Source organism: Mixophyes fleayi, chromosome 2 (genome assembly GCF_038048845.1).
Source record: "Mixophyes fleayi isolate aMixFle1 chromosome 2, aMixFle1.hap1, whole genome shotgun sequence".
NCBI classification, from domain to species: domain Eukaryota; kingdom Metazoa; phylum Chordata; class Amphibia; order Anura; family Limnodynastidae; genus Mixophyes; species Mixophyes fleayi.
Window position 1 is genome coordinate 234,546,552 of NC_134403.1, and position 15,521 is coordinate 234,562,072.

At 41.4% G+C, this 15,521-nt stretch overlaps 1 protein-coding gene across 1 annotated transcript in view; it reads left to right on the forward strand.

The window, feature by feature from the left end:
* CACNA1S (calcium voltage-gated channel subunit alpha1 S) overlaps positions 1 to 15,521 on the forward strand; it is a 451,977-nt gene that overhangs the window by 195,669 nt on the left and 240,787 nt on the right. Inside the window, exons 13-14 of the mRNA XM_075195636.1 lie at positions 3,882 to 4,089; positions 7,483 to 7,603. Of these exons, the coding sequence (XP_075051737.1) occupies positions 3,882 to 4,089; positions 7,483 to 7,603 (329 nt within the window). The remainder of the gene's footprint in view (positions 1 to 3,881; positions 4,090 to 7,482; positions 7,604 to 15,521) is intronic.

Below are 15,521 nucleotides of genomic sequence, written 5' to 3' on the forward strand. Positions count from 1 at the left end.
TTGCCAAAGTTTAAATGACCTCGCAGGGAGCGCTGATTGGCTCCCCGGCCCAGTCATCCCCACAGGCCCATTTTGGCCAACCGCCAAGGGACCCCCTGGATGCGCTGCACCCAGGTAAGTCCCTCACAATTACACTGATAGCTTATTGATTAATGGGCCACTAAACCTGAACACATAATTAAATTCTGTTTAATATAAATAGCTGCTAATAGCATTCTCAAATATATATGTATAAGTTTCAGGAAAGTATCTGAACTGAAGGTTTAGTATTTCAGAAAAATTATGATTGTTGGTGAATATTTTTTCTTAATGAATTCATAAATACAGTTGTAAAATATAAGAAATTTCACTACAATTTTAATCATCTCTAGATATGTGTTAACCTGTTTTACTAATTGACAAATATAAACAGGAAAATACAAAGGTTCTTGCTGAATGCATGCCAGCGTGTGTACAACCAATCAGAAGGCCATTAAAAAACAGAAGTACATGGCACAGATTGACTAGCATTCATTACACATTGCACCTGTCCTCCATTAGAGTAACACTAACAGATGTCTAATGGGCAAATTACTGCTCCAACAAAGACCACACACAGTTCCAGACACTCCCATCATCCTTTTAAATTTGAATACCACTCACCCTCTCTACATTCCATGCAAAACTTGTTGCTCACATTCCCTACTATCCTGGTATGGCACTAGTACTACCCTGCTTGTCATGACACCCAAGCCTGGTCTGAGGTTCCCACCTCATTCCCTGTTCTGACCCTGGGTTCCTTCTGTCAGCTAAATTTTCTGTTTATTTAAAATATAAATATAATTCAAAATACACATTAGTGATATCTTGTGAATGCAAAGATATTTATATAATAAATATTTAACGTTCTATTCTGATTTACTGTATATTTTAGATTTCAGATTTTAGATTTCTGAAGGTGTGCTAAGTCATTACTTTGTGGTATGATAGTCAAATAGAGACTGATGTCATTAAACTAAAAGGCAATTCTTTATCACAAATGTCAGTAAATACCTCCATTTTACCCCTATACATACAAAACACCCTTTGAAACATATACAATATCAATTAACAAAAAAAGTCCAGTAAACATTAATTGGCTCAACAAAGAGAAGACTGGAACAGCATACTTTTGGACCTAAAACATTGAGCCTTCATTACTTTCCATAAAAGCAATGACACACATTAGGATCATCCTCAGTGGGAGAGAGCAAACATTGCTGTAAAATTGCTGCTGTTTTCTAGTATACAATCACTTTATCAAGTTGTTTATTTCACAAAATGGCAGTTGGCTTCCCATGCACCCTCTGCTATCAAATTATCTGGGGTCTAGCTGATTTCTGTGTGTATCATGTTTGTTCTTAATTTATTTAGACTACCGTATATATGAACACATTAATGTTAAGGAAATTATTTTAATTAAATAAGGCAGGAGGTTTTAAATGTCCAGTGTCCTAGGCAGCGGCTGCCTGGGCCGCTCCCATAGTGGGCTAACTTAGGCTGGGTCACTTTGGCACAAAAGTATTATAAATTGATAATAAATAAATAAAGCCCAGTTTGAGTGAGAGGTGCTGTACTGGGTAATTGTCAAATTCCCAAAGAACGATAGAATCAAAGATGAGAACAAATGAACAGTGTAGAGACACATGTATACATTTGGTGCACCAACATGGGATTTGTAATGATTTTATAGTGATAATGAATATCATTTTATACGTTTTTCATTTGGATTGGTATTATTTTGCTGTTTTATTTGACACAGGGTTGAAAAAATTCTCAGCAGGAAAGGTTAAGTAATGGCAGTGCCCAAGCATTACTTAATGTAGCTCATTTGCATGAAGTATAGCTTATTACCTACATTTTTATAATAGCTTTATTTATAATTTTTGGTATGCAATACACAAATATTCCACACAAACACAGGCGGGCAAACACTCAAAAAAAGAAAAATTACATCATTCTCGAATGGAGAAGAGGCATCTGGTAAACAGGTAAAAGTATGCTAGCAGCCAAGAGCAGAAACACAACTTGGGTAAGGCATACAATAGTGTATAAGTGTATACAATAGTTAAAATGGAGAGAAGGGGAAAAGGTGGAAAGGGGGGGGGGGGGGGGAGAGACCAAATCTGCGACCATCAGTGACCGGCAGCCAGTTTGACAGGTGAAACATTTGTAATCCCACCTAATAGAATTTGTCATGCTCAGTCCTGTCATAGGAAGATAACCGAAAAGTTCTGAGCCTGGTCAGGCAGTGGGTAGGGTCGGGGACAAGAGGGGGGGGGTGGTGGTTCTAAAGACTCTTAGTTGAAGCATTTTAGAGCATCTGAGAGAACTTTAGAGCTATACAGTTATATGGTATAGAGCTTGGTCTATCTCCGAATCATATCCACCAAGCGAGTTCTTAGGGACTATTCTTACTATGATTAATTTATTGCCAATGAATTCCACAGCTCTGTACCACAAGGGAGAGCAATTTGAACATATGCCTAAGTATACAACAACAAATAATGAAATAGAGAGTGATAAGACTCTGCTCCCTACAGCTAACATTCTAATGTGGAAGGTGAAAAGAGATGCATTTGATCATATGTTCTCCAATAATTATCTTCTCAGTGATCAAATGGTACCTATTAGTTTTTGTTGTCCATCACTCCATTTTGCTCTTGATACTTTATAACAGTTGTTTTACTGTCAGCATATTATATATTATAATGAAGAAATTATATTGATGTCTTGAAAACAGATTTTAAAAGCAAAGATGTGGGTGTCATATACTTAATACCAATACTAATGCACAGTGCTCTATGCTCACTAGATAACTGATAACCTCTGATCATCACCTCATTCCACTCCATAACTCAAGACTTTTCCCGAGCTACCCTCCTGCACTGGAATGATCTCCAACGCTCCATCCGTTTGTTCCCTAACTTGTGCTCCTTCAAACGGGCAATCAAAACTCACCTCTTCCTCAAAGCCTACCAGCCTTCCATTTAACCCTCTATTCATGCTCGTTCTCATGACCTCGCTCCTCTCTTTATGCTCGCTCTCATTACCTCGCTCGTCCTGCGCTCCCTTTGTGTCAGCTGTCTGTTTACCCTCCCTTTAGGATGTAAGTTCTTATTAGCAGGGTTCTCTTCCCTCCTGTCTCTCTACTGACTCTTCTGCTTGAACTTCACTATAATTGCTTTGCCTGGAGCCTCTGAAGACATGGTATTACTCGTTTAATGTACTGTACTGTTTTCTCTGTATGGTCTATTGTTGTATTGTGCATGATGCTGCAGAAACCTTGTGGCACCTTATAAATAAATGATAATAATAATAACTGTAGATGTACGGAGTCTAAAGTTCAAGTCCTAATATGCATCCTATAGTTTTTGTGGGCTTCCAAGTGAAGTAAAACAGTCATAACTTATTTCTATTTATCCTGTTAGTTGAGAATCCCCAATCTACAATATGGGAGCACTTAAAAAAGATTCAGGATATCTAAGACTCCTCTATCCCGGTTGTTCTCTACTGTGCCGCAAAGATTTCAGGACCTGTAAAGAAGCAGTATATAAATATCACATGGTATCTTCTCTATGTGTACTGATTATCTGGAGTTAGCAGACATATCATGCAATTTGTGTGTTTCTATAAACTCACAATAGCAAGAGCTGTGTACTATTGATTCCCCAATCACGTTACATGATGGACAAACAGCCCTGCTGATTGGTACTGACATTCTAGTAAATATGACACACCCTTCTTTATAATGCGTAGGTCTGTAGATTTCTTATATGGTATCTGTAAACAATCCATAGTATGCCAAAGTCTTTCGTTTTGCTCATTATCACCTTATTGTGTGGTGTCAACTTGTGTTTCAGATACTGGACATCATTGAACAACCTGGTGGCTTCTCTTCTGAACTCTGTCCGCTCAATTGCATCCCTGCTCCTCCTGCTTTTCCTCTTTATGATCATCTTTGCACTCCTTGGGATGCAGATGTTTGGTGGAAAGTTTGACTTTGAGGACACAGAGATACGGAGAAGCACTTTTGACAACTTCCCTCAAGCATTGATCACTGTCTTTCAGGTGCCACTTAACAAAATCTATGTACTACAAAGGAGAATTAGGGATAAACAGAAATAGTGTTGGGAAGACAACATGAATAATGGAGATTTTAATAGCTATGAAGTAGTTGCTTTAAACGATAACAGTATATTTAAAGAAAAAGTAATCTACAAAACTCTATTGGTTTTTGTTACAAAAAAGCGACATATATCACTGTTGCTCATTATCTTCAGATTTACGTTAGTAAACAGTAATGCTTACTTTTCATAAACTTCATTTATGGCAATTGTATACCCTACAGTGCCGTGTGATGAGCAGCAAAATTCGTTTTTAAAGTGAAAACATGAACAAAAAAGGTTTTAATAAATTAATATGCCATTAACATGGAGGGGGAACAACACTATATATATTTAACAAATAAAATACCCTTCACTGAAAAGGAATTCTACAGTATTGCCTGAACCTGTAACTTTTATTATAGACTGTGCTGATTTACATGTTAAGGGGGTAAAACTTACAGCGCTCTTATTTAGTACAGTCTAAAAAATGACAACTAGAATCTGATTAATTGCTAGAGGCAATATCTTCACTTTTTCAAACCCGCAATTTAGTAAATATACTCCTTAGAGTTTATTCCTGGTTAAGCAGGTAGCATTAGAGCCCTTTTCTCTCCACAAGAGAACGAATGTACTACAGTGCTGTTTTTGAAACCAATATTTTCAATGCAGTGCTATGCATCAAGTGGTGATTTGTAAAACTGCAAAGCAAACTTCTGGAAAAAAAGAATAAAAGAATAAAAAGAGACAAAATTTGGCTGATATGGATGCTTTTGTTAAAATGGCGATGATTGGTGGAATAGGTGGCGTTCTTGGTTTGTTTTCCAAACAATGGAGGAGAATCAGGTTAGGAAAAAATGGGAGGAACAGCAGCAGCAGTGTGTGTTGTGGATGTTCAGCAGGGTTAATGTTTTCAGAGAAAGGCTGTCCTTGGAATCCTTCTCTAATATGGAGTTGATTCAGAGGTTTAAGACAGTTCTTTAAAAGCCATTATTGGTTATTTATATCTATTTTATCTTTAACTGTCTCCAATCTCCTCTTCCACAATAATGATAATGATAATGAGCAAATGGCAAGTTTTACGCCTGCCCTTTGGTGTGAGTTGACAATCTGGAGCTAGTTGAAAACAACATGTTTGTTTCACACATTAGTATTCCATAGGATTTGGATTCAATATTGAAACACATTGAATGGGATTTTATGCAAACCACAGATTGATATAAACTGTGATGTGTGTTCACAAACCGTATCTGATTGTATTGCGGTTTGAATCACATAGTAAATCACACTTTAGTAAATCTTGGCACAGGCAAACCAGTATTTTAGGAGACAAATGTTAAGGGTAAAACTAATTTAGGGAGCAGTCCAAAAGTATTTATAATCAAAACTTTAGAGTGAAAACTTACAGTCCATTTTGGACTGTAGTCACACAAATGGTTGCACGGAGCGTACACACTGGGTCACTTTCCCGAGTGAAAAGTGATTGTGAAAACCACTTTCGAATTTGTAGGAGTTGTCCTGGACTCCCAGGAGAGCAGTGTTACCTCCCACATCTGCCCACTTCTCTTGTGCAGTGGGTATGTGTGGGGTCTAATGATGCGATTCACAGCTTCCTCCTATCCCTTCTACTGGCTGTATTCTCCCGCTAATGGCGGCATTTGAGCAGCAAGTGCAGGGCCTAATGACACTATCCGCCAAGCCCGACAACAGAATCGTCACTCTTACTATGTCCTCTCCTGGAGGGGACATCCTAAAAGTTAACAAGTATGTTTTTACTTGTCCTAGAAAGTGACAGTGATTTTTTTCATTAGCTCTACAAGTGTCTAAATACAGAAAACCTTTTTTCATATTTAATAAAGTGATGAATTAGGGTCTTGGGGAAACTGTTATTCAATTAATGTAATTGATGTGGGTCTTCTTTGGGACATTGTTTTTCATACTGGGACCAGTAGTTAATTACCCTAGCTCCTGTATAGGCCAAAGCCTGGGACTGATTGTACTACAGTCTCCTTGTTATAGTGGAAACAGGTCTAAGCTGTCTAGTATTGGGGTTGTAAAGGCACACTGTCTGTTTTTAATTTTATACGTAATGAAAAGACAGCTGTGTGCTCTTTTTTTTTTTAACAGAAATTAATCTGCGAGTGAACTGTTTTATCTCATTAAAAGTGTAGGATGAGAACTGATCTTAGTCTGCTCTGTTAGAATTAAATCTGTTTTGTGGAGGGGAAATGGCCATGTGTAGCAAGGAACACCTCTGAAAATGTGCCTTCTCCACCCCTTTATCTCACTACAATAGTCACACAGTGCAAATGCACTACCGCAAAATGAGATTCACTTGTGTGCCTATCCTGCACTTCACTCAAAATGCCTTCACACCCCCCAACCCCTCCACGTGCCTGCTCGTCCTCAAATGGCTCAATCTTGCTTTGCAAACCTATGTGCCTGGGTGGAAATCAAGTAACGTTTGCGTAAATTAAAGCCTCAGTTGCAGCTATTTCAAGAAGATAATATTATCAGTATAGCAGATTTTTAAAATGACGCGATTCACTCCGTCCCCTTCCCGCCCCGACACTTCACACTTCAAAAAGTTAGTAAGAATAAGTCAAGACATATCTGAACCGGAAAAGCTGAAGCAAGCATGGGCTAATGCAGTGATGACTGACTTGCGAGGCCGCCACACTTTAGCAAGTGGACTTGTGCAATTTCTACCACACAAACACACTAGGGTTATTTTCATTAGACAAATTCAACAAGTTCATTAGAAACCAATTAAACTTCCAGTGTTTTTTGATTATGGTAGGGAACTGGAGCACCAGGATAAAACCCATGCAAAGACGAGCAGAACATACAAACATCACAAAGATAGTAGCCTTATCAGATTAGAATACTCTGTGAGTAATTAAGTAAAACATGCAATCTATGTAGTATATGTTTCTGTTAACTAAGCAATGTATTTATCGATCCAAGTCGGTCACTAGGGGGTAAATTTATCAAGCTGCGGGTTTGAAAAAGTACTGATTGTTAATACTCCTGAGTATTAACAACCAGTCAAAGAGGTAAGAGGGCCCTGCTTGCAAGCGTATTATCTTTACAATGTGATATATTACATTTACAAAAGTGCTGCCCATATGGATCACGTGGCTTCTACTAGAGGTATTCTATCATGGAATATATAGTTTTTAGGGAAAGAAAAAAAACACCTATTCTCGATGGATTCTGCTTCCTTATTAAAACTACCTTGACATTGTCTTAATGGTTCAAATCAGAAGAATAAATGTTCCCATTTGTGCATTTTGCCAAATATACCGTATGTTATCACAATGGATGTTTATTTAAGGTGATTCTGTTTTTCTAACAGATTTTGACTGGAGAGGACTGGAATTCTGTTATGTATAATGGAATCATGGCATATGGTGGACCATCCTCCCCAGGGATGTATGTTTGTATCTACTTCGTCATCCTATTTGTCTGTGGGAATTGTATCCTTAAAGCATTAAGTTACAGTGCTTTTTTTTTTCAATATAATCTAATCACAAGATATTTTGGGCCTGGTTCATCTGGAAACATAAGTCGCGTTGCGTGCCTTATTTTGCGTGAAATTGCTCTGTGCATGCTAACAAATGGACCTTACACCAATGAACGTAATTGCATGCAATTCATGTTCAAACACAAATGACAGTTACTACTGCCTACAATTTGATGGTAGAATGGGGGAGGGAAGGTGTGGATCAATGTAGCCAAGGTATACTAGAGGCGGGGATTCAAGTTTATGTGTACGCAGAGGTGTGCTTATTTTCAGATGTAAGGTTTGCAGCTGCTCCAGTGCAGTTGTAACTGATGGATGATAGTGATGACCAAACACAGCATTCGCTATCACAATCTAATGGGATGTTTGAGAACTTACTTGCACACCTGATAGCACTCATCTCAGCAAACAACATTATAAGATCATGGTAGGTGGACACCTTTGTGTCATTTCATTTCCAAATGAAGGAAAATAAAAAAGCTGCTGACTGATTACTTAAAAGAGGTAGGTGAAATGTTCACATGTGCGTCTCAGTAGCAAGTATTATTTTTTTGGGAAATCATGGCATAGATTTTTTATGTGGAGATGATTTAAATTGTCTTACTGACCTTTTTTTAAAAATTTTGTTCATTGTGAGACTTAAAAAAATACACCTAATAAATTCACAATTAAACATTAAAAAAAAATTACCTATTTGGATGGACCTAGCTTTGTTAGCTGGAGGTATGTTTTGCCTATTGTGTGCAATTTCATAGCGGGTCTCAGGGGGCGCACGGAGGATTGTCGGGGGGGTTTCTCCCTGCCAACCCAAAAAAAAAAAAAACCAGAGAGAGCATGCGCAGCAGCTCCATTTCGCCAGCGCTGTCCTAAACAGCAGCAACGGCGCTGTCTAAGAAGCGTCTGCTGTATTGTATACAGCACCGCCGCTTCTTTGACAGCGCCGCGGCTGCTGTATAGGACAGTGGCCACTTAGTTAGCGCAGGGGGGGTTTCTAGAGACTCAGAACCCCCCCCTGCGTGCGCCACTGGGTCTTAAAATCTACAATGCATAAGGAAATTTTTTCACAGTATTTCCATCCGGAGTGGGGTTCCATAAGTGGAAGAGGCAGAGGTTGCTGATCAGGAGGAAGGTGACATTGATCCTAGTCCTCCAGATTGATAAGATTATTTTGCCTTCAAGGCATATGTGATTTTATCTTACTTTACATGTAAGTACTTTTGGGTTTGCCTAAAATGTAATGCTTACAATTAGGGGTGTGCACCGGCCACTTTTAGTGTTTTGTGTTTAGGGTTCTGATTAGCTTGAAGTTTTGGGTTCTGATTTATTTTGCCAAAACACCCCACGAAAGGTTTTGGTTCTGATTTAGGGTTTTGGGTTCTGATTTATTTTTAAAAAAGCATAAAAAGTGCTAAAATCCCGTTTTTTTGTTTTTTTTTCACTCCTACGCTATTATTAACCTAAATAACATTCAATAAGAATCATTTCCACTAATTTCCAGTTTATTCTGAACACCTCACAGCTATCTGGACTGCGTAGTGGAGTGGCCTCGGTACCCAATTTGGTACCGGGGCCACAATACCTCCTCCAACTGGTCTGAATTCTACTGCACAGATGGCTGCTCCTACCTCCTCCAACTGGTCTGAATTCCACTGCACAGATAGCTGCTCCTACATCCTCTGCAGCATATAGAGGGTGTAGTTCAAGCGTGTCACTACCTCTTGTTTTTGACGATGACTTGTCATTTTCCTTAGTTTTTGATTTGGCAGCAACAGTCAACGTATTTTAATATCTCATACGCATCTATCTGGACTGCGTAGTGGAGTGGCCCCGGTACCCAATTTGGTACCGGGGCCACAATACCTCCTCCAACTGGTCTGAATTCCACTGCACAGATGGCTGCTCCTACCTCCTCCAACTGGTCTGAATTCCACTGCACAGATAGCTGCTCCTACATCCTCTGCAGCATATAGAGGGTGTAGTTCAAGCGTGTCACTACCTCTTGTTTTTGACGATGACTTGTCATTTTCCTTAGTTTTTGATTTGGCAGCAACAGTCAACGTATTTTAATATCTCATACGCATCTATCTGGACTGCGTAGTGGAGTGGCCCCGGTACCCAATTTGGTACCGGGGCCACAATACCTCCTCCAACTGGTCTGAATTCCACTGCACAGATGGCGGACACCGGATGCACGTCTAACACCAACATAGCTGTTAAGGCCGCAGTTATTTTTGGGTACAGCAGCAACAGTGAACGTAGTTTGACTTTTAAATAGCAGTACCTAGTATTTTTGGGTACAGCAGCAACAGAGAACGTAGTTTGACTTTTAAATAGCAGTACCTAGTATTTTTGGGTACAGCAGCAACAGAGAACGTAGTTTGACTTTTAAATAGCAGTACCTATTATTTTTTGGTACAGCAGCAACAGAAAACGTAGTTTGACTTTTAAATAGCAGTACCTAGTATTTTTGGGTACAGCAGCAACAGAGAACATAGTTTGACTTTTACATAGCAGTACCTAGTATTTTTGGGTACAGCAGCAACAGAGAACGTAGTCTGACTTTTAAATAGCAGTACCTAGTTTTTTTTGGTACAGCAGCAACAGTGAACGTAGTTTGACTTTGACATAGCAGTACCTAGTATTTTTTGGTACAGCAGCAACAGTGAACGTAGTTTGACTTTTAAATAGCAGTACCTAGTATTTTTTGGTACAGCAGCAACAGAGAACGTAGTTTGACTTTTAAATAGCAGTACCTAGTATTTTTGGGTACAGCAGCAACAGAGAACGTAGTTTGACTTTTAAATAGCAGTACCTAGTATTTTTGGGTACAGCAACAACAGAGAACGTAGTTTGACTTTTAAATAGCAGTACCTATTATTTTTTGGTACAGCAGCAACAGAAAACGTAGTTTGACTTTTAAATAGCAGTACCTAGTATTTTTGGGTACAGCAGCAACAGAGAACGTAGTTTGACTTTTAAATAGCAGTACCTAGTATTTTTGGGTACAGCAGCAACAGTGAACGTAGTTTGACTTTTAAATAGCAGTACCTAGTTTTTTTTGGTACAGCAGCAACAGTGAACGTAGTTTGACTTTGACATAGCAGTACCTAGTATTTTTTGATACAGCAGCAACAGTGAACGTAGTTTGACTTTTAAATAGCAGTACCTAGTATTTTTTGGTACAGCAGCAACAGAGAACGTAGTTTGACTTTTAAATAGCAGTACCTAGTATTTTTGGGTACAGCAGCAACAGAGAACGTAGTTTGACTTTTAAATAGCAGTACCTAGTATTTTTGGGTACAGCAGCAACAGTGAACGTAGTTTGACTTTTAAATAGCAGTACCTATTATTTTTTGGTACAGCAGCAACAGAGAACGTAGTTTGACTTTTAAATAGCAGTACCTAGTATTTTTGGGTACAGCAGCAACAGAGAACGTAGTTTGACTTTTAAATAGCAGTACCTAGTTTTTTTTGTACAGCAGCAACAGTGAACGTAGTTTGACTTTGAAATAGCAGTACCTAGTATTTTTTGGTACAGCAGCAACAGTAAACGTTGTTTGACTTTTTTTTTTTTTTATAATTCTTTATTTTGAGTGGTCAAGCGATACAAGGTATACAGGATACAAAATCTGAAAGTTACAGTGTGTGCATAGGAAAACATTTACATTGTACTGAGATCCTGGAAGGACATCCACAGGGAACTTAAGCTGTAAAGTGACCAGTTTTTTTTAATATTATTTCTTGCTTTATCTTACATAGAACAGACAGCATCAAAGTAGTATTGGGGGGGGGGGGGGTTGTAAGAGAGGGGGGGTGGGAAGGAAGACCACAAAAGTTAGGCAGGGGTACAGTCAGGGGGGAGGTAATGAATGTGTGTTAGAGGGTTAGGGGTTGGTAGAGCAGGAGCAGGACTCATTCGCCACACATGGGCCTCCGCGAGGGAATCAAGTATCAGAGGGAAAAGCGCTTGCCGCCATTTGCCATGGAGCCCAGACTTGAGTGAAAGCGTAACCTCTATCGTGTAGGTGGTAAGTGATCTCTTCCATTGCTGCCACATTCCAAATTTGTTTTTTAAGGGCCGAAAAAGGTGGAGAGGAAGCACGCTTCCAGTTGAGGGCAATAAGAGATTTGGCGGCTGTGAGGATGTGGGCCGTCAGTTTTTTGGCGAATTTATCAAGATCCGGGGGAGGGTAACATAGGAGAAAGATCCAGGGGTCCTTTGCAACAGGAATCTCAAATAAAGTATTGATAAAGCCATGGATCGCGTCCCAGAAGGGAGCGATAATTGGACAAGTCCACCAGATATGTAGCATAGAGCCCCTGTGGCCGCAGTTCCGCCAGCAGTCCGGCGACGTGGAGGGGAACATTGCATGAAGTCGGGTGGGGGTATAATACCAGCGATAGTAAATTTTATAGGATGTTTCTTTTAGTCTGGTCGATATAGAGCTTTTGGCTATCCCCAGTCTCATGTCCTCCCAGGCCTCCTCATCTGGTGGAGGGCCGAGATCTCTCTCCCACTCAACTTCGTGGGGGAGCTGAGGGTGAGGAGTGGAATTGAGAAAGATACTATAAAGTTGTGATATCATGCCCTTGGACATGGGGTGGTGTTTGCATAGGTTCTCAAATGGAGTGAGGGGACGCAGTATAGAGTTGGGTGGTAGGGATCGCAAAAAATGGCTGATTTGAAAGAACTCAAAGGGGCTAAGCGTCCGGCCTGGGGAGTGGAACTGGAGCTCAGCTAGTGAAAGCCACTGGCCCTGTTTCGAGAAATCTGATGGAAATTTAAGGCCGGCCTGAGTCCAGAGACGGTGTCTCAATCTAGAGAGGCCGGGAGGGAATATGGGGTTAAACCAGATGGGGGTCAGGGGAGAGAGGGCAGATGTAAGCTTTAATTTGAAGGAGTAGGAATCCCAAATCTTAATATCAAATTTGATGGTGGGAAGGAGTTTGGAGGGCGAGGGGCGGTGTATAGGGGATAAACCCCAAAGTGGTGTCAGATCAGGGAGGGCAGTATGCGCCGCCTCTAGATCCAGCCATGACATGGAACCTGAGGGGGCATATGATGCAACAATTTGAGAGAAGTGAGAAGCTAGGTAGTACATCTTAATATCGGGTAGACCCCTCCCACCACCGGGAATAGGCTTCTTCATGACAGCCACCGATACCCGTGGGGGCCTATGGTTCCAGATAAACCGAGTGAGGGCCTTCTGGATGTTGGATAGGAGGGTGGCAGGGACAGGAACTGGTAGGGTTTGGAAGAGATACAGCCATTTGGGTATGATATTCATTTTTACTGCGATGATCCTACCCAGCCACGAGATAATAAGGCGGTTCCAGGAAGCCAAATCAGATTGCGTTTTGGCGAAGAGAGGTGGGAAATTTTCTTGGTAGAGGATGTCGTATCGGGATGTGAGGTAGACTCCCAGATATTTTATTTTCCTGGTCTGCCACTTGAATTTGAAAGAGGACCGTAACACTTCGGCCTCCTGGGGGGAGACATGGAGCAATAGGGCCTCTGATTTTGTATAGTTTATTTTATAGTTAGATACGTCACCATAGGCCTGGAGAGCGTTATACAGGTTAGGTAGGGAAATCGTTGGTTGGGAGAGTGAGAGCAGGACATCGTCCGCAAAAAGCGAAATTTTAGAGTTGATGTCCCCCACCTGCACACCAGAAATGTTAGGGTCATGGCGAATTTGAGAGGCCAGTGGTTCAATCACCAGAGCGAAAATAAGGGGAGAGAGGGGACAACCCTGCCTCGTGCCGTTTTGGATGGCTAACGAGTTTGAGGGTACCCCGTTAATCAGGACTTTAGCTGAGGGTGAGGAATATAGTGCCAGGACGCCAGTGAGGAAGTTGCCAGCGAAGCCAAAGGCCTCAAGAGCCGCGTTCATGAAACCCCAAGAGATCCTATCAAACGCTTTTTCAGCGTCCAGAGAGAGGATTATAGTGGGGGATCTCCTGGTGTTTGCAATGTGTATGATATCAATGGCTCTTCTGGTGTTGTCCCTCGCCTGGCGGCCCGGAATAAATCCCACCTGGTCATAGTGGATCAACGAGGGGAGGAATATGTTTAAACGATTTGCTAGGATTTTAGCAAAGATCTTTAGATCCAGGTTGAGAAGGGAGATGGGTCTGTAGCTGGAACAATGAAGTGGGTCCTTCCCCTCTTTTGGGATCACTACAATTCTAGCTTCAAGCATTTCAGGTGGGAAGGGGGTTCCCTGTAGGACACCATTGTACAGGGAGAGCAGGTGAGGGGCAAGCACACTCGAAATTTTTTTATAATAAGCTGCGGTGAATCCGTCTGGGCCTGGAGATTTTCCATTCTTTTGGGATTTGATAGTAAGCTGAATTTCCTCCAATGTAATTTCCTCGTTGAGGAATTGTAGGGCCTGAGGGGATAATTTGGGAAGTTTAGATTTAGCTAGGAAGTCTGATATCAACGAGGAGTTAGACTGCTGCGGGTTGGAGGCAGGGGGAGATGGGAGATTGTATAGGGCGGAGTAATATTGCTGGAAAGCCTCTCTAATGGCAGCAGGGTTGTGGAGGAGCTGATTCTTAGAATCACGGATTGATATGATATTTTTGTGGGACCTTTCTGAACGGAGCCGTGCAGCGAGAATTTTATCCGCCTTATCCCCCTTTTCATAGAAGGATTGCCGGAGCCATTTAAGGCGTTTGGCTACCTGCTTGGAGAGAAGAAGATCTAATTGGGCCTTAGTTTCGCGGAGGGCTAGCAGAATGGAAGGGTCTGGAGTAGCCTTGTGTTTGGCTTCTAGAGATTGTAGTTCAAGAGATAATTTATTGGTCATGGTATGGGTTTCCTTCTTCCATCTGGAGGCAATGCTAAGCAGGTGACCCCTCAGGACTGCCTTGTGCGCTGTCCATAGAGTGGCCCTAGAGATATCTGGGTGGTCATTGAGCTCAAAGTAATCTTCGAGGTGAGCCCCGAGCTGGGAGATTATATCCGCATTATGGAGCAGAGAGTCATTAAGACGCCAGGTCATGGGGCGGGGTCGGTCTGGGAGGCCGCATAGATCTATAGATATAGGGGAGTGGTCAGACCAAATCATTGGGTGAATTTGGGCCGTCTGGATGTTTAATGCGAAGTTGTGGCTGAGCAGGATCATATCAATGCGTGAGTATGAATGGTGTGGTGGGGAGTAATATGTATAGTCCCGAGAGGACGGTTCCTTCACTCGCCAGGAGTCGTAGAGAAGCTGGGATTTCATGAGACTGAGGAGAGATTTAGAGGATAGGGGGTCAGAAGTATTAGGGGGGGCAGCCACAGGGGGGGAACGATCCAAGGATTGATTCAAGACAGCATTGAAATCTCCCGCTACGATAAGGTCCCCCTGACGAATACGGGACAGCAATACATCTAATTTGGAAAAAAAGCGGTTCTGATGCTGATTGGGAGCATAAACATTAACTAACGTACATAGCTTGTTGTTAAGTCTACCCACCAAGATGAGGTATCGGCCTTCTTTGTCTATAAGGGAGTCAATGTGTTCATATGTCAAATGGCGGGCAAACAAAGTCGCCACCCCTCGTTTTTTGGTTGAGTGATCGCAAGCATGGTATGAGATGGGGTATGCTTTGGAACGGAGTTCTGGATGGGAGTTATGTTGAAAATGAGTCTCTTGTAAAAAAATTAAATCGCCCTTATGAAGTTTTAGGGTAGCGAAAAGCTTACCCCTTTTCTGGGGGCTATTCAACCCTTTAACATTAAAGGAGAGTGCTCTAAAGCCCATGTGCAGCGAGGAGGAGGAAGATCAGGAGAAGATCCAACACAGAGTGGTCAAATAAGAGAGGGGGAGGGTTTAGAGGGGGAGTGGGAGAGGAAGGGGGGGGTGTATGGTCACTCG